This window comes from Anomalospiza imberbis, chromosome 7, assembly GCF_031753505.1.
Source record: "Anomalospiza imberbis isolate Cuckoo-Finch-1a 21T00152 chromosome 7, ASM3175350v1, whole genome shotgun sequence".
Classification (NCBI taxonomy): domain Eukaryota; kingdom Metazoa; phylum Chordata; class Aves; order Passeriformes; family Viduidae; genus Anomalospiza; species Anomalospiza imberbis.
The window spans coordinates 32,107,783-32,132,315 of record NC_089687.1 but is presented as its reverse complement, the minus strand read 5'-3'; the positions used below and the strand labels follow the sequence as shown (position 1 = coordinate 32,132,315).

Sequence of the window (24,533 nt, the reverse complement as noted above, 5' to 3'; positions counted from 1 at the left end):
ATCCGTATCAGCTAGCCCAGCAGTCCTTGTGAAGGCAGCTGCTGCCTTCTCCCTGTGAGCCCCCTGCACAGGCCTGGAGCAAGGCATGTATCCTCAGCAGTGTACTTCCCTAAGGTGACTCCAAACACTTCAGGGGTTTGTTTATCAAATGGAGACAAGGAGAATTAGGAAAGCTGGTTAGAAGGAGTAGAGCAAAAAATCTTTCTTCAAATGTCTGACAGACTGAAGTTAAAATTGGAGGGAGCTATCAACTGTAAGGGTCTCACTGTTGTGAACTATTTCCTCGAATAAGCACCTGGGAGGTGGCAGAGCTGCAGTTTGTCAGCACTATCAGCCCTACACCATGAGCTCTTCAGTCATTTTCTTGTCAATAGAAGTCTCTATTCTGTACATGGCAGTTCCCACACAGTGCCTTCCACACAGAAATACCAAGTTCCAGTTCTACACAGCAGTTGCTATACATGAATAATTGCCCATTCTTTCTTTGTATGGGCAGCCAGGACAAGTGGAATGAGGAATCTTCCCCCAAGAGGGCAAAAAGGGAAAAGCTTAAATGTGCTCTTTATTCAGGGCATGGAAGTGTCTGTAGTTTCCACCACTGATGACCGTTGTCAGCATTAACTTCTGTTTGATAGATGCAAAAATAGTTCTTCCACCAGCAGTGCCCAGCTGGGACTCTACTGGAGTGACCCCTGGCAATGGCAGGCTGGTGGCTTAGAAGCAAATAGTAGAAATTTGAAAACAAACCAAACCCCCCCACCCCTCATTGCCCTGGCCAAACCCTCTTTTAGAATGGATAAAGGTCTGATTATGTCTTGGTCCGTGTTTAGTTTTATTCCTTGAGAGGAGTTTTTGTTATGTTACTCAACAAGGGCATGGTCACCATGTACCATTTTTATAGATAAGGACATGCTTTGGTTTAATATTAATGCCAGACAGGACAGTATTCCTTGGACACAGTGGATCAAAGTATCATGGCTTCAAGGTGAGGGGGGATTGGGGTTCTTTGGGGAGAAAGGGCCACTTCTGCTTAGGGAAGGGGGAGGAAGTTTGAACTTTGGGGCATTCTGTAAGATGGTTAGGTGTCTCCTGAAGGCAGGAGGCTGGAGCTGATGGCTGAGCTGGCGTGTCAACGTGGAAAATGCCTGGGCTCAAACACTTGAAATGCTTCTTGAGAGACACGGGGAAGGAAATATCTCTCTCAGTGTCAGTTCATGTTATTACCATCTTTTAGTGTTTTTGTATTTGAGTAAAAGAATATTCAGAGTATTGGATAGAAAGCAACTCTATTTCTCCACTGCCTTTGAATCCTACTTGCTCTGCATCCTCTTCTTATTTTGTTATCTAAGTCTTCAACATGTTTAAAGTCTGAGCTTGTTACTAAGCACAGAGCAGCCTGAAGAATTATTCCTTTCTCAGGGAATTTCAAAGTTTTAAACTTTTGTTCCAAATCCTTCAACAGGAATTTGGAAGCATTACTGTAATACAGGAGCACTGGAGGACGGATGCTTCAAGGCAGATGTGGCATTATGTGCCTGGAATGATCAATTAAAAAGCCAACATGACTGCTCTGTGAGTCTCAGCCTTGTTAGATTCCTTTGAAAATGCATGATGGAAAATATTGTAGAAAAAATCAGAAACTTAATGGAAAAAAAAAAAATAGAAAAAAGTAGAAAGTTTGGGGGAAAGATTCAAAAGTTGTACATAAGAAGCTGTCATTTGTACTAAATAAGAGATGATTTGCACTAAAGACAGGGATAACAATATCTCAGGGATACAACAGGAAGCAGTGGTCTCTGGTATTTCTGTATAACCAGAAGCAGTCAAGAATGTAAGAAACCTAGGAAATGCCTCTTGTCATCTGGAAATTTTCCATAAATGGAAATAAACTAGAAAGTGACCCAGTGCTTATAGAGCCTGTGTGAGGGGAAGTGCTCTGTTACTCTTTGTCTCAGCAGAATACTGTTCCACAAGATTTTCTGCCAGACATAGGCACTTCCACTTTCTAAATAAAACCTGGGTGCACACTTGCCATGGACAATGGACTCAGCAGAAAGGACAGTACTTAAAATAGTATGAAAACAGTGGCAGGCAAAAGAAGAAAAAGGTTCTTAGGAAGGAGATTAGGATATAACTAAGAATAAGATAATGGCAAAAGAAATAAACTTATTTCTCACCTTCAGGGAACTGCATAAAAGCAGCATGTTCTAGAGGGTCTTTGTGAATGTAAAAAGGTAGAGTTAAAATTCATGGAATCCAGCAAGCAATGGACCTTTCTTCCAGGAAAGGCAGAAAGAAGTGGAGGAGAGAGTGATGAAGAGATGGGAGGGATGATTCTTTGTTTAATCAAGTGTACTGTTAGCACTCCAGTATTAATTGTGACTGTTGTGTGTTTACAAGCTTTGCTGGATACAGGCAGAAGGGTGGATTCGGAAGAAGTGCAGCTCCAGGTTGTTGTGTGTGATGGAATTGACCTGTAAAGGAACAATCACTGCAGGAGTAACTCACATGGGAGCTGGAGCTTTCCATCTCATGGGCCGCACAGCTGCTGTGCCAAGTCAGACATTCCAGTGGGATGGGAGAAGCAGAAGTACAGAACTATCATACACAATACACGTATTTCGTGTGACACAAGTGCACAGCCTGTTGATTTCAATGTTCCATCTCTTTTCCCACTCTAGGAGCAGAAGGCCAATTCCATCACACTCTCTAGATTAGCAAATTCTCGCCATCTCCTAAAAAGCTTTCCTGAGACACCTTTCCCACCAAGAGACCCAAGCTCCTATCTCCATGGCTCTCTCCTGGGAGCTCCATCACTGTGATTACCCAAGAGCACTGCACTCCTCCCAGGGATAGGTGTGGTGACTTCCCAGGCTTTTCCTTCTGGGCTGGTGTGTTCCCACACCATCTTTCTTAACGGAGCAGGGTGGTATTTAGCTTTTTGTCTCTGTTACATCTTCTATATGCAGCATATTATGAAAACATTTTCAGAGAGATGGTGCAGAGAATATTATGGAGATTGTTGTTTAGGTTTTTTCCTGATTTCTCCCTTATTGCATTATTTCCTGTCAAAGTTTTTTTTCTCGGGGGAAGTACTCTTTAAAAATATTTTTTAAAAATATCTTAGTCTTTGGGGGTGTTACTGAGCAGCATCTGGATCTATTTGTTTGGTAATCTGCTGAAGTGCTTTGTGAAGCAAAAACTGAGACACATGTGATTTATAATGACCAACTTTGTCAGACTGAAGAAATATGAATCCTTGGGTGAATCAAGCAGTGCTGTCCCTGAATTTGATGCTGGGAAATCCTAATGTTAAAAAGGCCTGGTGAGTAATGAGCGCTCCATAAAACACAAAAAGGCTATTGCAGAAAGGCTTTGACTAACACTGGAGTAATACAACTGTCATTATTGAGCAAATCAGAAAAAAAACCTGGTACAGCTCACTTCCTTTTGATCTGGGAGATCTCAGACTCCGTGCTAGGAGCTGGTTTAACAAATGTAACCATATTCATGTTGTGAAAACATTGCCCCATAGCCCCGGGCTAAGGACAGCTTTTGCTAACAACCAAATGAGATTTGACTGATGTGAACTGCTCATAGGAGCAATACAGCAAATCAAGCCCAAACATCTCTAGTGGTTTCCTCGTGTTTCACCACTTAATGCTTCCACAGTTTTCAGGTGTAATGTTTGATTTTTTCCCAATGGATATCAAAGACAATATTAAACAAAATAGAAATTATAGGGCACAACCTGACCAAAGCAAATTAATATGTGAAGTCCATCTTTTACTTTTTCTACTGCCTTGTTAGAAACTGAGTTACTTCTTAAAAGGTCTGTTCAGAGCAGCTAAGCCTCCTGAAAAGTCCAAATGTCTGGAAGGCACGAGAGCAAAATATTTACCAAAACTCTCTCATCAATGAAGGCTTTTCTGGGACACTAATAGTAGTCTCTATGAATAAATGAGTGGTGATCCTTTCTTTGCTCCAGATATTCATTCTGCTGGTACTGTACAGCACTGAATCCACTTAGAGGCTGAAGTTTATTGCTTACATACAGGACCCCTTGCTGCCCCTTTGAAGTAGGACCGCAGTGGTTTGCACGTTTGCAGTTTCTACTGAATTATGGCACTTTGTCCATTTCTTGCTGCTGCCTTTCATGTCATGAGGTGGAGACTCAAAGGAGAAACATTCTGAAATACTCTGTTACGTGCTGGACACTCAGGAATAGCAAAAAAAAAAAAAAATCTGCCTGCCAAAAGTTCTTTGCATCTTGCAAAGTTTTATTCAGCTGCATTAATAGCTTGTTGTCTGAATAAAAGCTAACAAGACCAGTAACTTGTAACAGAAATATGAGTTTGATCTGTTGGATAGAGTTGGAGTCTTTAGACTCCAATTAATTCCAAAATAATTGCATTCTGTTTTGAATATAGACAAAAAATTTGGTGTCTATGAAGGAATCCAAGTGCTGCCCACTTCTTAGTTGTTGTATTTTCACCACTGGGTATCTTAGCCTGAGAACTGAAAGCTACAGGTAACAAGTAAATATAGAAACACATAATTAGCTTGTTTACTTTCTGTAATATGATCTCATTGGCTGTTCCTTATCTATTTGTTAGTCATGCTGAGAACTAAACCAGCTAGGAAAGAAAATCACATCCCCACTGGAGGGGTGTTTGCTGCTCTACATAAGCAGCAAAGTCTGCATTTGGCTTTCACTCCTCTGTCCAGGATTCTGTCGGGCAGGGTAACTCGATGCAAGCAATGGAATCAGTCACTCCCTCGTTTACAGTAAGACTGGCTTTGATTGGCAGTGCATCCCAAGCCGGTACACTTCATTTTCTTTTCCCACGTGGAGGCTGGGGGCTGTGATGCCATGCAGGGAGCTGTGGCTGGGCTCTGGGGCTGTCTAGACTGGTTGACTCCGATTGTGCTGTGAATTAGGGCCACCCAGCAGCGCCGCCGCCGCCTGCAGCCGGTGACTCAGCCCCGGGAGCGGAGCCGGTGCCCGGTGCTGAGTCAGGGCAGCGAGGGGACACCGCACCTTGGACAGCCCAAAGGGGCACGGAGCAGCTGCGAAGGAACAGCCCTCTTGAAGGGAGGAAAGCGTTTGGGATGAGGGATGAGTACCCCTGACTCTGAGTCGCTCCGTTGGACTGGCTTTGCAATTTCTGACAACAAGAAGTGCTGCACAGCCAGTCCCTAGGAAGCCAAAATTGATCATTTGGTTAAAAAAAAAAATCTAGTGTCTTAAAGATAACTTATCCTTCACTGCTTGTGTGATGTTGTGAAGTTATACAGTCCCTAGGAAGCCAAAATTGATCATTTAGTTTAAAAAATTCTAGTATCTTAAAGATAATTTATCCTTCGCTGCTTGTGTGATGTGAGGTTATGCAGTCAAGTAGAGAAAACAAATCCTCCTTTTCCCTAAGTTACTGACTTACTGTTCAAAGTACTCATAAACCATTCTTTTAGTTTATTACCCTATTTACTAATGTTTGGAAACTTATTAACTCATCTGCAGTTTTGCTTTGATCAGGTCTGTAGTACAAAAGCTCTGAGATAAGTCAGTAAATAACAATAAAAGTAATGTGGAGTTTGTCTTTGGTTGTTTGGGTGGGTTTTTTTTTAACATGTTGAGGGGACAGCAAACTTCGAAAAATTAGCAACAAGTATCAAGTTTATGTATAGGAATTCCCCTTCTTGATAGAATTTTTAAGGCGACTTCCCAAAGAAATTATGATTAATAGCAAGAACAAGTGAATGGAACAGAGGAGTAGCTGGTGATTCTTTGGGTTTTCCTCTGCTTATTGTAGAAATGTTTTTCTTTTGGGATTCCCATTAGACTAAATTGGTCCCTTGGTAAATATGTATGGGGTATTTTTAACTTTTATTTAAGGCTCGAAACATCGTTATTTGTTCTGTCGCTTTTTATCGTGCTCACGATGAGGAAGGCAAAAAGTTTAGACTTTTGGTGGCAATATACTCCAGTCCTGTTACGTTGTACAAATTAATATGAATTATTTACTCTTTGTAGGTGTTCGGTGTGTTTTCTTTTACCTGAGATACTGCTATACTCAGCAGACGTTGAACTCTCATATCGGCTGAGGAGGGCAAGGCTAGGATGGGTTTGACAGCAGCCTACAGCTGGCCGAGCCAGGATGAGAGTGCTAAAATGTTATTAGCGAGAGGTGATACAAGAGCTACGAACTGCAGCTGAGGAGATTGGATCTGCCCTGGGTGGTTCTTCCCTAGGCGGGCAGTGCAGGGGTGCAGCAGTAACTGAGACCTCCAGCAGGGAGGATTTGCATGTTCCCTCTTCCCTGCCTTGCACCTGCTGCTGGGCATTCCTGTGGCTGGGGAGATGCTGGGACACTGGCATTTAAAATTACTTCATTTAATAGCCTATGTGCTTGAAAATCGGGATTTTCCTCTATGGCTGGGTCCACACTGGCACTCCCTTCACTCTTTGCTTAACAGCTTTCCTGAAAGACCGGTTCAGAAAGGCTTCAGACTTGGTAAGACCAGACACGGACATGTGTCCCTCTTCAAATTTCTAGCACTCCTTCATAGGATGGTACAATGGTTTGTCTTGGAAGGGACTTTAAGGGCCATCTCATGCCACCCCCTGCCATGGGCAGGGACACCTTCTACTAGCCCAGGTTGCTCCAAGCCCCGTCCAACCTGGCCCTGAACACTTCCAGGGATGGGGCAGCCACAGCTGCTCTGGGCACCCTGTGCCAGGGCTTCACCACGGTCACAAGAAAGAATTTCCTTGACCTTCCTCCAGCCTTCGGCTCGGGCAGAGATAAGAGTGGGATGCCCGGAGCGAGGGCAGCTCCGAGGCCGGAGTTCCGCGGCCGCCGCGCAGCTGCAGCCCCAGCCCCGGGCGGTGCCGGGCGCTCCTCGCCCGCTCTCGGCGGAAGAGAGCGGCGGCCCGGGCGCGGAGCGGCCAGGGCCCGCCCCCGGCACCACATGATGCCGCCTCTCCTTCCTGCCGCCCCCGTCCCAGCGAGAAAGGGGAAGTGACTGCGCTCCGCTCCCCGCCCCGCCGCGGGAAACGCGCGGCCCCTCCGCCCCCTCGGCGCGGGGCCGGCGCGTCCCGGCAGAGCCGCGCCCGCGGAGCAGCGCGGGGCCGGGCCATGGCGCGCCTGGGCATGATGCTGGTCCTGCTGGGCGCCGCGCTGGCCCCGGGCAGCGCCTTCAACCTGGACGTGGAGCGCCCGGCCGTCTACTCGGGCCCGGCGGGCAGCTACTTCGGCTTCGCCGTGGACTTCTTCGCCCCCGACCCGTTCTCGTAAGTGCGCGTCCCGCCCCGGCCCGTCCTGCCCGCCGAGCCGCTCCCCGGGAGCCCGAGCCGAGAGCGGCGTTGTGCCGGCGCGGGGCGAGAGCCGGGCGGAGGATGGCGAGCTGCCCCGGTCCCTCGGCAGCCGAGCCGCTGCCGCCGGTCCCGGGCGGGCCGGGGCGGCTCTCGGAGGGGACGCGGCTTTGCTCAGGCCCCGGAGCGGGGATGGAGCCGGCGCCTGTCCCCGGCGGAGCCCAGCAGGGACCGCTCCGCACCCCTGCCCCGCTGGGGCGGCTCTGGCGGCCGAGGCGCCCTGGCCGGGGAGCCAAAGCCGGTCCCGAGCGGCCGGCGGCTCCGGTGGGGCATGAACCTTGCGCTGCGGGATTCTCTGCATAGCCTGGTCTCATACAAATGATGGTGGCGATAAAAGCAGTGTAGAAAGATGTAGTTGTGGTATTTTGTTTCCTGAAGCCGTGTCCCGCGGCATTTCAGAAGACCTGCTGTTCTCTCTTTGGGTGCGCTTTGCGGGAGTGCTGTGTTTGAGTTGTGAGTCTGTGCGTGTCTCCAAGCTGCTGAGGAGTCTAGAGAAGGAAAAGTTCCATCTAAGCACCCTCCACGTCTGCTTCCTGAATATGTTCCCGTTTCATGTTAAACATTAGGCAGAGTGTAGTCGCTGTTGCGTTGCAGACCTTTGAATCCTCGTGTCGCTAACTTGCACAGCCTCGGTGTTGCCAGAATGAATCAGGCTCTGGCTCTGAAATGCGGGCTACAGTAACATCCAGCTTTTGCCACTTTTCTCCCACTCCTCTCCCATCTTAAGGGCTGTAAAATTGGAAAAGCTGCTGGCTTTCATCCTGCTGAGGGGATTTTCTCTCTCCCCCCTTAATCTTTAGCTTGTAAAACTTTATAAGCAAATTGTACAGCTATTGAGCAAGTCTTTCTGCAGTACATCATCAAGCTTTGTTTGCAATTTTTTATTGCCTGCATATATTAGAAGCCATCCTGTCTTAACTTGCACATGTTGCACCATCCTTCTCTGCTATCTTAATCCTGTAAGTCTTGGTACTAAAAGAAAAAAGCTTCTATTTTTGTCCCGCCCTTTATTTTTAAGTCACCATGTGTGGCCACAGAGTTATCAAGAGACTGGTAAATGCATGTAATAAACTTTCTTCCTTGCTTTCTGATAAGGAATTATGTGACACAGCTCTTCATGAAATCACTATTTGGAACCTTTCCATTATTTTTATAAGAACTATTGACCTCAAAGTGCACCGCTATTAAAGAAAACAGTGTGGTTGTCAGGCAGCACATGAAAAGCTTCTGTATATTTCAAAGGGAATTCTCACCTTACTTTTTTTTTTGTCATCACTAGAAGTTTGTTTGTATCTGCTAAGCTAAACACTTTATTTTACATTGAAGTCCTTAATTGAATCAAGTAGTTCTGCAACTTTCACAAGAACAGGCCCTAGTGGTGTTACATTTTCAGTTTATGCCTATGGCCACTGATATTTTGTCTCCTGAAATAGCCAGAAATACTTGTATGCAGTGTCCAGGCTTGTGGGGTGTCATGTGGTTTCTACGCCTTTCTTTTTGCTTTGGTGAGCTTTTATTCATCACCTGTTTTATACATGAGTACCAGAGATTAAGTCAGTTTCGTTGGGCTAAAGCTATTTGGATTGTCTAGCCTGACAACAAAGGCATGCTATTAGCTCCTGAATGCTCAAGCTGCTGTTTCACAGTCTATTTTGACCTGCTGGATGCCAAACCAAAGCGTGTTTAGAAGTCCAGGATGAAAGTCCTAATCCAGGAGTGGAAGGGATGGTGCTGTGTCAGGGGCTGTGTGCTGCCTGACAGTGGGCACAGCTTTCACAGGAGCTCAGCTCCTTAACAGCTGAAACAGGTTTGTCACGCACCCTCTGTTAGTCCAGGATGCACCTCCATGGAAGCCCCCGTTTCTTTGTTGGCCAGGGAAAGCCCTGGAAAGGGGCTGTTCCTGTAGGCACACCAAAGGTGCCAGAACACTCCTGCTGTTGCCCCAGTGTTGGGATGGGGTGGGTGGTTCAGGACCGTGATTCAGGAAATTGGCAGTGTTGAAGCATAGCTGGTGTATTCCCATGGAAATGCAATTGTCCCTCTAGTCCCTTTTTCCCAAAGTATGTGCATTAGAGACTTCTAAGTATTTGGGTAATTTGTATATTATTATAAGAGCTGTGACAAAATCTGCTAGCTTGGTCTCTGATGATGAAAATGCTTTTTTTATTTTTTTTTATTTGGGGAAAAGACCTTTGTGGAACCACATAATGGTTCCTTTATTTGTAGTCTTTTTAATAAACTTCATCACAAATGTTAGCTTAAGAAAAATTTAAAATATATAATTAGAATGGGAATGAAGAAATCTTTTAAACAAATGTTTCATTGGAGGACTTCTCAAAAGTCAGCGGTACAAGAGTAAAGTGGGAGGTAAGCTACCACTTGTTTAATAGATTGTAATTATAATAATTGATATGTTTCTTTGCTTGGCATTATAATGTTAATTTTTAAGCATTTCTGTTCTGCCCAGAGAGCTGATTTTAAGTTGATTAAAGTGTTTCAAAAATCTAGACAGTCTAAGAATGGCAACTAAGGAAAACAAATGGATTGCCAGCTAGCCTGGATTTTCTATCAGGGTCCATGCCAGGACATTTTTAAGGTTCTGAAAATTCACACAGGTTGAAAACTGGTAGGTCTTCGTGCAAACTGAGCTTTGATGAGGTGCTCTTTACTAAAAAGGAGCCTGGAGATGACTCTGAAAACCAAAGCAAGTTTGGTAAGCCTGGATTTGCCTGCCTGTAGACATTCTCTCCAACCAGTCCTGCAGCTTGTTCAGCTAACCAGTTTCCAAACTAGAGAACTGTAGTGCCTGACAAGACTTGCTCTTGCAAGCTGCATTCCCTCTTAAGCAGTGTGAAGGGAAGTGACAGAGCAGACTGATTCTGATGGAAGGAAGCACTTGATTTTGTCTTCTAAGCATGGCTTCATGCCTCACATTGACTTTCTCAGTAAAGTGCTGATGAGTGAAGTGGGTCTCAGAGGTACTGGGGCTCCTGAAAGGTTCTGGAAGATGCCAAGAGCCTCGTTCAGTGTTTCTGACTTTGACACTTCTGAATTTTGCCACCTGTGCAGGAACAGTCTCGAGGCAGTTCCGGCTCGGGTGCACGGAACAAGTGTCTGTAGAAGCAGAGATGCAGAAGAGCACAGCAGATGCTAATAAGAAAATGATGACTGTGCAGTGAGCGTGGGTAACGATTCATTAACATGCAGATCTGTGGCTCGGAGTGGCTGGCACTTGGAGATTGTTTTTCCAAGAGCACTTGCTGGGGCAGGGCTGACTCATCACGTTCAGTACATGCTGAGCTCCCTGCGCACTGCTGCTTTGTTTACACGTTGTTTCCATTTTTGACTGACTTCCTCGAGTTACCCTTACTCACAAAATTAACAGAAATTATGCTACCTGATGGATTTCGTAAGGTACAGAAGTACACAATTTCCTCTTCAGATGTACATGTACGTATCTTTGAAAGGAAAAAAGAAGACATGAAAGTGTTTCTCTCATTTAAAATATAATCCTAAAGAGGCGAGGATACTTCACATTTGTAATATCTTTTTTTTTCTCTTCTTTTGGTAAATGGTGGGGGGGTTTGCATGCTTTTGCATGCAGAAAAGAGGACCTCATATGAATTTCTCTGTAGCTGAGAGTAGTTGGAGTTGGAGTTAGATTAGGCAAGACTTCTACTTTATTAACTCTTCAGATGCCATAAAGTTATAACAGCTGTGCCTTAGGTGTTGAAACCTTTGTTTTGCTTCTTCTTTTTCCTGCAGGACATATCTTCTGGTGGGAGCTCCGAAAGCAAACACTACCCAGCACAACATCGTAGAGGGAGGGCAGGTGCTCAAATGTAACTGGAACTCAAACAGGAACTGCCAGCCCATTGTATTTGATGCCACAGGTAATGTGTGGGTGGCTCACTGTGGGCGAGATGGAATGTCTCTGCTCTGATGCTGCTGTGGGGAAGCAGAAAGGTTTCAGGTCCCTGTAGGATTTTTCCATGGTCAGTGTGAATGTGGTTGGTTTTTGACTGGCAACTAGTCAAGGCTTGCTCGTGCTTTCCTTTTCCTCTCCTCTCTTTTAGAATTCTGTTGTTCCTGCTATGTGCTGAAAGCCTGAGTGAGCAAACATCATTCTTCTTGTGTTTTAACCTATTTATATTTCTCCTCTGTACTTTCCAGCAATTCTAAAACATTTTGTAACCTAATTCCCAATGAACCCTGAGGGGTTTTCTTCCTATTAAGAATGTGTCATATGAGGAAAGATACTTTTCACTATCAGCAAAGGTGGTTTAGGCAGAAATACCCAGAAGTTTCATCTGAAACCAGGAATATGTCCTAAAAACTGTGGAAAAATGTATTTTTAAAATTGTTCCCCTCAGATATAGCTCTACAGTGTCTGTGGCTTCTATGATAGCAGCACTCAGGTAATAGGCATTCCTTACGCATTGCTGAAGCACAGAAGAGCTGAGCAGCAGCAGTGAGGACATGAAATATTTCAGTCATTCTTCATGCTCTGGTGCACACAGTGATTTCCACAGGCTGTGGCAGGTCATGAGAATGCACTGCATGTGCTTTTCTGCTCCAGCCGCTCGCTGCTGAATCCTGTTTTCCACAGCAAGTTTCAGAGCAGCAGAAAAACTTCCCCATGTCATGGGAGGGGATTAGCAAGACCCATGTGGTAAGGCAGAGGAAACACCTGCGCCTTGAAGGTCTGGTTGGTTGTAATTCATTCTTGCCTCTGCCAGTATTTTGACTTGGCAGCCTAGAAGTTGCTAGATTGATGCAGCCTTTTTTAATCATGTGCAGTAGATTGGAGAAGCCCTTCTTCCAATTCCGCTGTCAAGGTATGCCAAAAACCTTGTTGGTGTTCAGATTTCTGAAGTCTTCATATCTTTTTGTGAAAACCACTATGTCACCAGTTCCATTGCAAAAAACACAAAGAAAAAAAGTATGTAGTGGCACCCACAAACCCCAAGTCATTATCATTCCTTCACTCATTTATCATTTTCTCATATCGTTCTACAGGAACATATCTGTCAGATTACTAAAAATCTCTAATAAGCTGCAAAGTCTGACTTTTTTTCTGCATCAGTGTCAAGGCAGCAAAACCAGATTATAATAACCATCTTTTTGTTGTTGTTCTCTGGGCTTATTGTTTACTAGAATACAAGTGTACTTTTTGTTAGTTTGGGTGCTTTTAAGAAAGAATCTCGATGTCCCTAGTTAATAATAATCATTAATATTATAGCCAAAAACTTCTGGTGGGGAAAGATGAGCCACATGTGTAGGTTCTAGACACATCTTCTAATGGGAATTACAGAGCATTTATGTGTTTATAACATGAACATTTGCAGTAGGCTTTTCCATGTGCCAGGTGGAGTTGATAGAGACCACTGGCTGCTTTCCTGCATGTCTGTGTTTAAGGGACATGCTTCTGGGCAAACAGACAGTGTTTTGCTTGTCATTTGCCTTTAAGGAACAGGCATGTTAATTGCTTGAAATTTAACAGTAAAAATAGCAGGTCATAAGGGCTTAAGAGGATTTCTTTCAGGCAGGCTTTAACTCACTCCAGCTTTGAGGCAATGAATGGGGGAATAATGCATTTGTCAATTATTATCCTGGTGAAAAGGGGCATTGTATTTCAGCTTGATAAAATAATAAATGCCCTGAGACAAAAAAGAAAATGTCTTTTTCTTTGTGCATAACACAGTGCTCATTCCCTGTGTTCTGGTGACAGAGTCACTGCCAACACTGTAAGCCCTGCTCCTGCCTGTCCCTGCCTTTTTAGGGAGCAGGGCTTAAGGAAAACTCCTGACCCACTTTGGGAGCAGGAAGTGGAAGATCTGACCACTAACTTGTGGTGTTGATGCGAAGGGGCTTTTTGTAGATGACTAAATGCAGCCTCTGCAGGAATCTAGGCTCATCCATCACTGCTTATCATTTGTGCAATACCATCTGTAACTCCAGAGGTGTTGCTTAGCCCTGTGATACGAGGCAGATTTTTTATTCCCTCCCAGATTTACTGGAAAAAACAGGTTCTGCATCATTACTTAGATGTGTTTCTTCAGAGTAATTTTCTAATTGCTTACAGCCAGTGAGAAATCTGACCTGTGAAAATAATGAGAATGCTTGTACTTGTGGCTTTCCTCTGTTTGCCTGATGATGCTAAACTTTGTATGTGGAGTTGGATGCCCCATAATTGACAGGAGTCATGACCCTATTCCTGCTCCTGGTTCCTTCTGCCAGGTAGCACAGCTGGAAATGGCAGAGCAGGCCAAGCAGTGAGTGAGGGCAGGCCAGAGGGAACGTGGCAAGGGAATGGAGGAAAGAGCAAGCCTTGTTCTGACTGTGTAGGGTTGTGTTTGCCCCTTCATCTTTTATCACAAATAAATATGAGACTAAGGTTTTACAGAGGTCCAGCAAGCAGGGTTTCTTCCTCTAGATGTTGTTCTATTACTCTTAATTAAGACTATTTCTTCTTAAACATTCCTTGTTTTTTATTTAAGTTTTTCTGCAGCTTTATGGGTCTGTTTCTCTTCCCCATCTATACAAAAGCCACGCTGAGCTCACTGGTTGGACAGGGCTGGGTTTTACTTTCTAGCTCTTGCTTTTGGCTTTAATATCATATTTGCAGAGCAGCGTGGTCATTTATGTGATCAAATGCCACAGCTCTTCTGTAGCCCAGGAAGGAAGGTACCAGCTGCTGGAAGATAACCTTTGGAAGAGTTGTTCCAGCCCTGAAGTTCAGCAGCATTGCTTGCTTACTTGCACTTACCCTCACCCCAGCTGCCCTGGAGGAAGGAGATAAGTCATTGAGCTGATAGTTCCTGTACTACAGAATTTACTACTTTGTGTATTCCTTCCTGTGGGTAACCACTGAGTTCTGTCAGGATGGGAGTTGGGCAGTAGGAGTCCATTTGTGGAATGTCATTTATGTAGCTCTCATGCTGAAATTACATGTTTTTCCCTCATTTTCATGCCCTTCCCATCAGCCTGTAACATAAAAAACAAAATCAAACAAAAGCAGTTGTTATAATTTTTAAACCTCTGGCTAAAAAAGCAATGTTCTTACACAGCATATTTTCTCACTTAAAACAGCAATATATTTCATGGAATCACAGAATGGTTTGGCTTGAAAGGGGCCTTGAAGATGATCTAGTTCCCACCCCCAGCCATGGGTAGGGAGAATTTGTGGAAAGGAATCTCCCCTTGTCCTGGATCTCTCAGCACAGTGGTTATACTCACTGAAAATACACTGGAGAATATTCTGTGTGTTTCTCTGCACATTACACTAATTGCTTTTGACATTCTGGTATATATGGTGGCTTTGGAAGGCAAAATGTTTATATGGCACATTAACACTTCCCAAATGTAAAGATGCTTCGCTGTGAGGCTTCTCAGCCTCTTAGCATTGACATCAGTTGGCTTTGATTTAACACAGTTATGGCTGTGGGAAAGTGGCATAACAGACGTGTGTGGGAGAGTCTGCCCTGAAGTTCAGGGTGCACATGGCTGTGCTGTGTGTGCTTGTGTCACTGGGCTAGAATTTGAATACTTTTTTTAAAAAAAGAATTTCTAATGTAATCAGGCAAGTGTTTCGGGCTGGCTTCTGCTCTTAGGAGCACATCAGGGTTGTAGGTTAAGAAGGACTCAATCACCAGAGCAAGCTTCCTAACCTGCACACCTCTGTTGGTCCTATGCAAAACTGAAATATGAAGCAGTGCTGCTGTTACTTTAACAGGTTACCCTGCAAGTCTAGACAGAAACAGGTCTGATTTAAACACTTTTTTAACCCTCTTCCTGTTTACCTTGTTAATTCAGCAGTGAACAGGCTTCTGTCACAAAACTAAAATTCCTGGTATTGGTTTTCTTCTATATCTTGACTTCTTTCTACAAGTGACAAAGCATGACCACAATTTCGATTCAATTGCTATGTAAAATACTTGGAATTTTTCCCCTCTGTCCCTGTTAACTTTCAGACTTTCAGAATGTGTAGGAGGCCCTATTTTTCCAGGACAAGCAGTGAAGGGAAATTTGTAGTCTCAAGATAGCATATTCTTCAAAATTTTCATAAACACAAGCAATGATAATAAATCCTTTCCCCTCTGCAAGATGTTTTACATTGCACATTCAAATTAAGCAAAATCACAGGTTGTAGCTCAAGGTAAATATTTATCTTCATTCCTTCTTCTCTGTTCTCCACACTGGATAATGTTGTGACCGAGAATTTAGTTTAATTTTTGTTTAAATCCATTGAAATAGGGAAATGCTCTGAATTTTGTGAAGAAGAAAGTATCTGGGAGAACAAATTGTGGAAAAACTGCTTTTGCACCTGGCTGAGCCCTTTCTACCAGACTGACCAGAGACGTGGTTCCTCTCTTAAAAAGCTTAGCACTTTGCTTTTTCTGCCAGCTGCTTAGCAGCTTTTTCCAGGAAAAACATACTTCTTGTGGGTAAACCGTGAAGGGAATGCACTTAATACAGCAGCCCATTTTCTGTTTCTGATCAGTTCTGAGGCCAAGGTCCAAATCCATTTGTTTTATAGATGTATCAGTCTCCCTCTCCTTTTTTCATCTCCACAGCCTTCACAGACTGGCACAGCAAATTTTTCATAGATAGTACCAGATATAGCCAATAGTGTTTCCATAATCTTCCTCAGGATAAAGATTCCTGGAAAGTTAAAGGGTATTCCACAAGTTAAATTTATTTTGGGTAGTTGTCCGTTTTCTGTGCATAAAATCAAACATATTTTTTCTGTGCAGCAGGAGGATCAAAAGTTCACAACAAAACCAGTGAGCAGAGGGGTGGCCAAATGTGCTTTTTAGGAAAATCAACACATCATCTTTGTTTTTAATTCTGTGTTTTGCATTTAGGCATGCATGGAATGGCAGGGTTGATACACTTAGCTAATTGTCTGACGTCTAGTACCTCCATTATTTGCTCCTGGAATTTTAGGGAATCAAGCTGAGTTTTCATCTCAACAAACAAAAAATTATTCAGAGACCCATGTAACCAGTTGGAGATAATCAGGCTATACATGTGGCAAATTAATATAAATCAAAAATGTCCTATGTGCTTGCTTTCCAAAGAGAAACAATCTTCATAATTATTTATAATAATTTATTTTTCTTATTGGCCTCCTAGCTCATCATCAGTCAAGAATAGTGGGAAATTGTTTGGTTTCCTCATGTGTCTATGGCTTTTCATAAAAGTTTAATCAAATTATTTTATTACCTGCTGCTTTTTAAAAGAAAACTGTAATTGAGAAATGTATCTGCTGCAGTACAAGATGTTTGAAACTGTAGCTCTTTATGTCAGTACCAAAAAGTGCAGTCCTGAGACTGCCTCAAGAGCTGCTGCATTTAGAATTGTCTGATGAAATGCAGACAGCTCTATGAACTGTTACAAAGGAAAATATGCTCATAAAAACCAATTTGAACTTCTATGCTAATGAATTGCAGATTTCTTGAGCAGATTTCGTGTTTAGCCCAGGAAGATTTGCTTGTTCAGACAATGGATTGTTTTGCTTTTCTGAGACCTGTGGTAAACCAGGGATGCATGGCTGAGTGGTCATTCCTTCTCCTGAGGAAAGCTTTCCCTACTGCTTTCATTCTCTGCAGCAGATCTCAAAATTCAAGACTGGGGAGACTTGCAGAAGCTGTTGAATACTAGAAACTAGGAGCATCTCAAATGTTTTCAGCTCAGTGCGGTGTGTTTTTGCTGCTTTGGGAAAAGAATTCAGTGTGGCCTCTGCCTGGAGAAAGTTTTATCACTCACAGTTGTACTGTCCCTCCTCTTCCCCCTTCCCAAGTTTTGATGCAACAAAGTAATTTTAGAGAAATTGTTTGTGTTTAAATGCTTTTGGATATAATTCTTTGGAGACCGGATTTTTTGTTTTGTGCTAAAAGAGAAGGAGACTTTTCAAAGGAAATACCCTTGTAAAGAACGCTCCTGATTACTCCTTACGTTTTCAGATTTGTTTTTTTTTGTATCCCCCCAGTGGGTGATCCTAGACAATAGGAGGCTTTGTTTGGAATCCTAAACCACCAGTTTGGCATGGCTGGTTCTATCTGTGACCTATTTAGCTCGAAGTGGGTATTTTAACTGCCTCAGGCAGCTTTGAGCTGTAGCAATGCCCCGTAAGATCTGCTGATGAAGTTATGGCTGGAGTGGGTGCCATGAGCTTACATTTCCCTCCTGGAGATTTTGATCATTTGTGCAAAACAGTCAAATGTCCAAAACTCCATCATTTCCACTTACAAAGTAAGGAAGTGTGGGATAGGTCGGTATTCTTTGAAAATAGCTTGTTCTAACAAAGGGCTGCTTTATTTTTGGCTGATTGCTTTATTGGTATCACCACGGAATCCACAGGGGAATTTCAATCTCAGAGGACATTGATTTCGTCAGCAATAAAGCAATAAATCTTGTGAAGACCATGCATTGATTGGGAGTGAAATGGATTGATTTTTAGCTGGCTAAGTCTCTCATTACCTCAGTCCCCCTGAAGTTTGGTTGTTATCCTTTTGCTTGTGCTGGGTGACTGAAGCGTGCCTTGGGGTCCGGGTGCTGCTCTGAATGCAGAAGAGAGCAGCAGAACCTATGGAAACTCCTCCCCATGCTGTTAGAGCTGACAGCAGAGAACTGCTCATGCTTTAGTGATTAGGTAGACTCCTGCATGAACACTGTTGGCTCTGTGTGGATGTGGCTGGCTCGCAGGGGGATGACGGGTTGGAAAAAAAGCGGAGGCGTATTTCTATTAGGCAAAGGAAAAGATGCTTTTGTTCCAGCACCGCCCGGGGGAAAAGCAGGATTCATACCTCAGAGCAGGGAAGGGGAGTAGTGGGAAGGTCTGTATTCCCCTCTCCCTGAGTCATTGCAAAACACTGTGGATAAACCAAGGTTGCTAAAGAGCATCAGCTGCCTCCCAGCATGGGGAGTTTCAAGTGAAGATGAGCTTGTGTTCGCTTGCTCCTGCTGCGTCAACTGAAGTTGAAATCTGTCATCTAATGATAGATGAAAGATACTTTACACTGCATAAAGTTCTTCTATTACGAAAAGAGGGCTCTTGCATGTTTTATAGCTTTGTCTTTCTTTTGGCTGCGTAGTTTCCTTTTACCTAGCAGGGCAACTTCATTTCCGTGGAATCGGCATAGTTACAAAGAGGTTTATTTTTAACAAGAGGTCTGTGAATTGGGTGACTATTTACATTTTACAACTTCTTAAGTGTTTTTAGTATGATGACACTGAACCAGATTTCATCAGTTCAGTGCCTCTTGACTCATGATCATCTCTGCTAAGTCTGTCTGAAGATGGGGTAAATGTCTTAGTTCACTTTGTTCATTACCATAAAAACAGGCGGGCTTGCAAGTTACAACTGGATCCTCTTACTCAACAGCAGGACTTTCCTAGTAACTCCTTTGTTCCTGTAACTGATAACATTTACCTTGGGAAAAGAATGTGCCAACAATGCAAAGGTGGTAGGTAAAAGAAATCTATCACTGAAAAAAGAAAAAAGTGATATTTTTATTATTTTTGGAAGATGGATTTCTTTTCTTTTTCTGCAATTTCTACCCAGCATCTTCCACATTAATTTTCATTTTTTGATTCAAATTTTATGGAATGTGATAAAGAGAATGTGGAGAGTGCTCCATTGGTCCACCAGCAATGCACTTTTTTTTTTGTTTTTGTTTTAATATTAATTCTGTTCTTGCCCTCTGCCTAGAAAGTACCTTGTGAGACACAGCACTGTTGACTTGACATGTCAGCCCTTTTTTCCTATTGAAAGAGTCATGTAAAATCATCATGTGATGCCTGCTACAATCAGAAAGAGCAAAGGAAAGACCAGGGCAGAAGCTGCCTTTACAAATAGGAAATAATACCCCATGGTCATATGACATAATCCTGGAATTAATGACCCATCAAGTACAAGTCCCTGTAGCAGTTGCATTTTAGTCTGACATATGGCATTGTATAAAAACTCTGAATGTTTTCTTGAATAAATCTAGTCAGAATATAGTTTGTCCTGCCTAGATATATTTGACTGAATGACTTTTTTTAGGCTTTTTCAAGGCAAGGTTGGATGGAGCTCTGAGCAACCTGGTCTAGTGGAAGGTGTCCCTGCCCATGGCAGAGAGATTGGAATGAGATGACCTTTAAGGTCCCTTCAAACCCAAACCACTCTGTGATTCTATGACTAAAATGTAAATCATTGGCTTAAAGACATGTGTAGGGTATTTTTGGAATACTCTGAAATTTCAGAAATACAAGAAAAGGCTGTAAGAAATACACTAAGGCTACAAGAACCCTTATAGGACTAAGGCTGATTATAATACATCTAAGCATTGGGCTGGATTTATAAATCCCTGGATGTTTAAATCTTACCTGTAATACAGTTTGGTTCATTTAAGGTAGGTACTGTTTTTAAAGGGTATGGGGGAAAGCTTGTTCTTTTTTTTTTTTTTTTTTTAATTTTTATATATATGTGTATATATATAAAACTACCACTAGAAGTTTTACAAAGATAAAATTATAATCAGGTCAGGCTTTTTGCAATAAAACACAGAAATGCTGAAGTCAGTCCAGTACCTTCCCATGACACATCTACTTTATGGTATAACTCAACATTTAACTGTGGTTAAAACTGCTTCAGTGAGGGCACACATTTAAGTGTTTTAATGTTTGTTTTTCCCAGTCATGAAGAAAAACTCAAATGGTTTCTTGTTTAACGTGAGGGGATTTTTGTTGAATGGGTGTTTTCCAGATTTCCTCATAAAATTAGTTTCTCTTTGGATCTGAGAGAAAGGCTTATAATCTATTTGCACAGTTTTTCCTGGGGAGAATTCTGAGTGAGTATAGGTTAAAAAAAGGTTACTTTTCTTCTCTAATAGAGAGTTAACATCAGATTTGGCTGGTATCAATTTTTTACCTGAGACTTCTGTCAGTATTTCCAATGTACATACTTTCCACTTGATCTAGATCTTCTGTCCTCATGCACTTTCCAGTGTTGCAGCTAATTGCAAGCTGAACTCAAGGCCCTCTCCCTAAAACCTCCTCACTTAGCTTTAAAGAACCTAAAGAAGCTTTTAATAGAAGAGAAACTCAATCTAAACCATCTTAGCCTTGTAGCACATCTTGCTTTGTTATGTGTGTCTGCATTGACGTGGGACAACTTGACTGAGATGTTTGCAGCATGTTTCTACAATAGAGGTGCTATAAATAAATAAAATCCATTTTGCCAAATTGCCTAATGGAACACATTTTTCTGTGGGGTGGTGGGGTTTTTGTAAGAATTCTTCATTTGTTGTTCAGGCCTTCACAAATTATGATGCTGGCTTCTGAAGTCATGACATCTGGCACAGAAACTACATTTGGCACATAATTATCTTTGTGGTCATGTTCGTTTGCTTTCCGGTTTGGAGATTTGGGGCTTTTATGTGCCAGCTTCTGGTTGTATCTGAAAGCATAGAGATTTCTAATATTATCCTCAATTTAGAGCTGAAACAGGGCTTTTTAATACTGTAGAAAAATATTTTTGTCCCCTAAACACCACAGGAGATGCTGTCCTGGACACTGATCCTTCTTGGCAGCTGAAGAATGCACAGGGAAAAGGCAGAGAGGAGCTGTTTTGGCAGCCTGTGCTGATTGTTCTGCTGGCTCTCCTCTTCTCCAGTGCAGTCAGTATAGACCATGGGCAGGTGGTAACCAGTACTTGGCTTTCTTTTGATTGTATTTTTTATTCTTATTACTCAGCCCAGACTTCAAGGAGCTAATTTCCTTAACAGCTGAGATAAAATCAGTTTGATAATGCAGAATGGCTGCTTACTCCCTATTGCAAAACAGCCTTTCCTTCTACTCCCTGCCTGCTGTTTTAAACTTGTGGGAGGTTTGCATCCTAGACACCTTTATGGTAGATAGAACAACAGGATTCTACTTTACACTATGGAACTGCTATACCAGCTTTTATTTTTGCCATGCATACACAGTATTTTATAAGTATCCAACAGAAAAGATAAAGTGCTGCTCTACAACTATCCCCAAGTTTAATATTGTTTGGCAAGTAAAGCTGAGCCATCTCTTTGTATTTAAGAGTAGCTGGACAAGTAGAGGGCAGAAGCCAAATCTGTCTTTCCAGGCTACGTAATCCTGGGTGTGGTTAAAAGATGAATTAACCACTTTTAAATCCCTCTTGGTGCCAAAAAGGATATAGTTCCCAGCCTTGTGTTGCTGTCTTCTCTCCAGCAGGTTAGCACTGCTCCCTTCCCCATGCAGCCAGCTGGGTTGGAACCTCATCCTGCTGAATACTTTTTTAGGAGGGTTCATTCTTTGGTGGTTCATGATGTGACCAGGGGAGTAGTGGCAAGAGAGACATGGGCAGCAGGAATGAACCCGGGGACAGGAGCAAATGGGAACTGCTTCCCCTTTGGGTGGCAGCTTCATCTGAAACTCATCCAGTCATGCCTTTGAGCAAAACTATCTGTGGGTGGATTTTCATAGTTAAAGAGAAGGAACAGAAGAAAATGGTGATAAAACAGGGATTTCTGTGTGTGCCAAAGGTAGTTCCCTATTTGGAAAACATCTTGATCTGGGTTTGTTTTTCTGTACCATTAAAAGGTGACATGATGTCTCCAAGCTACATTTTAGCCTGTGCAAGGGTGAGAGTATAAAGGTTGAATGTACATAAATCTGTGCAGATGTGCTGACCATCAGCAATGATTTATGTTCAATGTACATAAATCTGTGCAGATGTGCTGACCCTCCAAGCCTTTAGCACCAGCCCAGTAAGAGATGGAGGGGAGGGGACAGAGGAAGGTGGAGGTTTTACTTGCCTTTGATGACATTAGCAAAAACCACAATAGTTCTCTGTGTTGCAATGTGCTTGGCACTGGTTTCTGTGTAGCTCTAACCTGAGAGCAAAAATAGTCCAGGTACTTGCTTGTTTTGGCTGACTTGACAGATTAAAATCTTTTTTGTCTTTTTCATGGGACTTTCCTAAAGGAAGTAATGCAAACTCTGCAGACAAAGCATTCTTTACAAGGTGTAAAACAAGCAGGGAAGTTCTGGTTCAAGTGGCCGAAGTCTCTGATTCATAGGAGGGCTGGGTTTGGGCATCCCCTGGCACTCTGCAAGTGATGTGTGGCTGCTGCCTCATCAGTTCCTGAGGTTTTAGGCTCTCTAAACCAGCCATTTAGGGAACTTTTAGCAAAGGTATGTTTTTCAAAGTGTTACATCGATTTTCTCATTATGCTGGCAAATTTTTCCTCATTTTGCCAATGAATGTACACAAGAAACACCAAATAATTCTATGACTTTTAGCATTCACACCTGCAGAAATACTGCTTGTTTCTACCAGCCAGCGTAATGGATCAGACACCACTGCAAATTACTCAGTCTTTAACTTGCTCCCTTTCCCCATGTCTTTTCAGCTTGCAAATTGCCTCCTTTTTGCATTGCAGTGACACTCAGAATAGAGATGTTACCACTTGGTGGAACTGGGAGAAGAATCTCATTCCTGATTCTAGCCAAAGTTCACATGATTTAATCCAGGCAATATTTCTTTTAGAAGCATTAGTCCTAACAGGGCTTTGGCTCTGCTCCTTGAGCAGTGCTGTAATCTGCTTGGAAGTCAAATATCTCAGCTATGAAGTATTTACTGTGTGGCTGTCAAACATGCTATGAACTTTGAGCTCTTACAACTAATCAGCATTGTACCAATGCTCTGTGTGCAAAAATAGCTGCTTTGGGCCCTTGATATAAAAAAATACTAATAAATAATTTTTAAAGCCTGTTTCCATCAAAGCGTGCTATTCTCCAATGTTGCTGATCCTGATTTTCTCTGTATGCATCAAAACCAATGGCTTAGTGTGGGGTTTTTTGTTTTTTTTTTTTTCATTTTTACTGTACAGGTTCCTGTGAAATTATGCTTCTTGTTTCTTTTCTTTGTAGGTAACAGAGACTTTGCTCCTGATGATCCGCTGGAATTTAAGTCTCATCAGTGGTTTGGAGCCTCGGTGAGATCCCAAAATGATAAAATTCTGGTAGGTCTTTGATACCCTTCAGATGCATCAGTACTGAGATATTGCAGTGGAAGAAAATGTGAAGACATCCAGATAACTTAGAATTTAAAAAAAGAAATCCCACTAATCAGCATGAATTGTCTGTTCTTTAGAATTTCTTAGCTAGGCTTTTCTTAACTCCTTAGGAACAAAGGTAGGAGCATTTTTTTCTACTTTTAAGGAAAGTAGTAAAATTAGTTTGATGAAGTTAGAATGTGCTATAAATTCTTGATGAACACTTCACAGCTGTTGCTTTAAGAAAATATTATTTCTAAAATTCTTGATATAAATTAGCCATTTATAAAATACAAACTGATGGTAATTCTGCCCCACTGCTGATAGTACAAATCTCTAATAACACGAGATACGTCTGCCAGGTTTTTTTTTTTTTGTTGCTTTTCTGTATAAAATTGGAAATTCATTGTATTATTTGATACCCACCAGTATTGTCAAGATGAGTTTGTTTCCTCACTGTTGTGTGTTCTTCCCTAGGCCTGTGCTCCACTGTACCACTGGAGAACTGAAACAAAACAAGAGAGAGAGCCTGTAGGAACTTGTTACCTGCTTGCTGGGTCAAAATTTGTGGAATATGCTCCCTGTAGGTCAAGTAAGTATAGGGCTCTTACGTTGCTTTTCTCTTTGGAATTCCTCTGGTGTCACATTTTGGAGTGGAATGTTTTACAGCTATTTCTCCCTTCAATGTATAGTAATTAGAACAAAACTTAAAAACTAGATCCAAGCATCTGAATTCTCCACTTGAGGTTCATGATGCAGACCTTGTTTTCTTTACTGTAGGCCAGAGGAAAATCTTAGGTCCAAGTATCACTGGGCTTGAGGACTTCTGTTGTTGAAGGGACCAATTCTGTAGTAATCACTCAAGCAAAATTATGTAGCAAGTGCTTTTTCAAAGACCAGCTCTGGAATTCTTATGAATCTCAAGTGTTTTATCATTATTCAAGTACATTAAGGTGCAAGCTCATTTTAGAAGACAAGGTTTTGCAAAAATAGGCCCTGATGTCCCTGTGTGCATACACATGTAGTGATGCATTGTTTAAATTATATTAACTGTTCAGCATTTGGAGTCTTATTTTCCAAATGCTTTGCATTTATTT

At 42.5% G+C, this 24,533-nt stretch overlaps 1 protein-coding gene across 1 annotated transcript in view; it reads left to right on the top strand.

Moving 5' to 3' along the window:
- The first annotated feature begins 7,086 nt into the window (after nt 1–7,086).
- ITGAV (integrin subunit alpha V) overlaps nt 7,087–24,533 on the top strand; it is a 46,371-nt gene continuing 28,924 nt past the window's right edge. The window contains exons 1-4 of the mRNA XM_068196400.1: nt 7,087–7,294; nt 11,141–11,268; nt 23,312–23,403; nt 23,914–24,028. Coding sequence (XP_068052501.1) covers nt 7,140–7,294; nt 11,141–11,268; nt 23,312–23,403; nt 23,914–24,028 — 490 coding nt within the window. The 5' untranslated portion in view covers nt 7,087–7,139. The remainder of the gene's footprint in view (nt 7,295–11,140; nt 11,269–23,311; nt 23,404–23,913; nt 24,029–24,533) is intronic.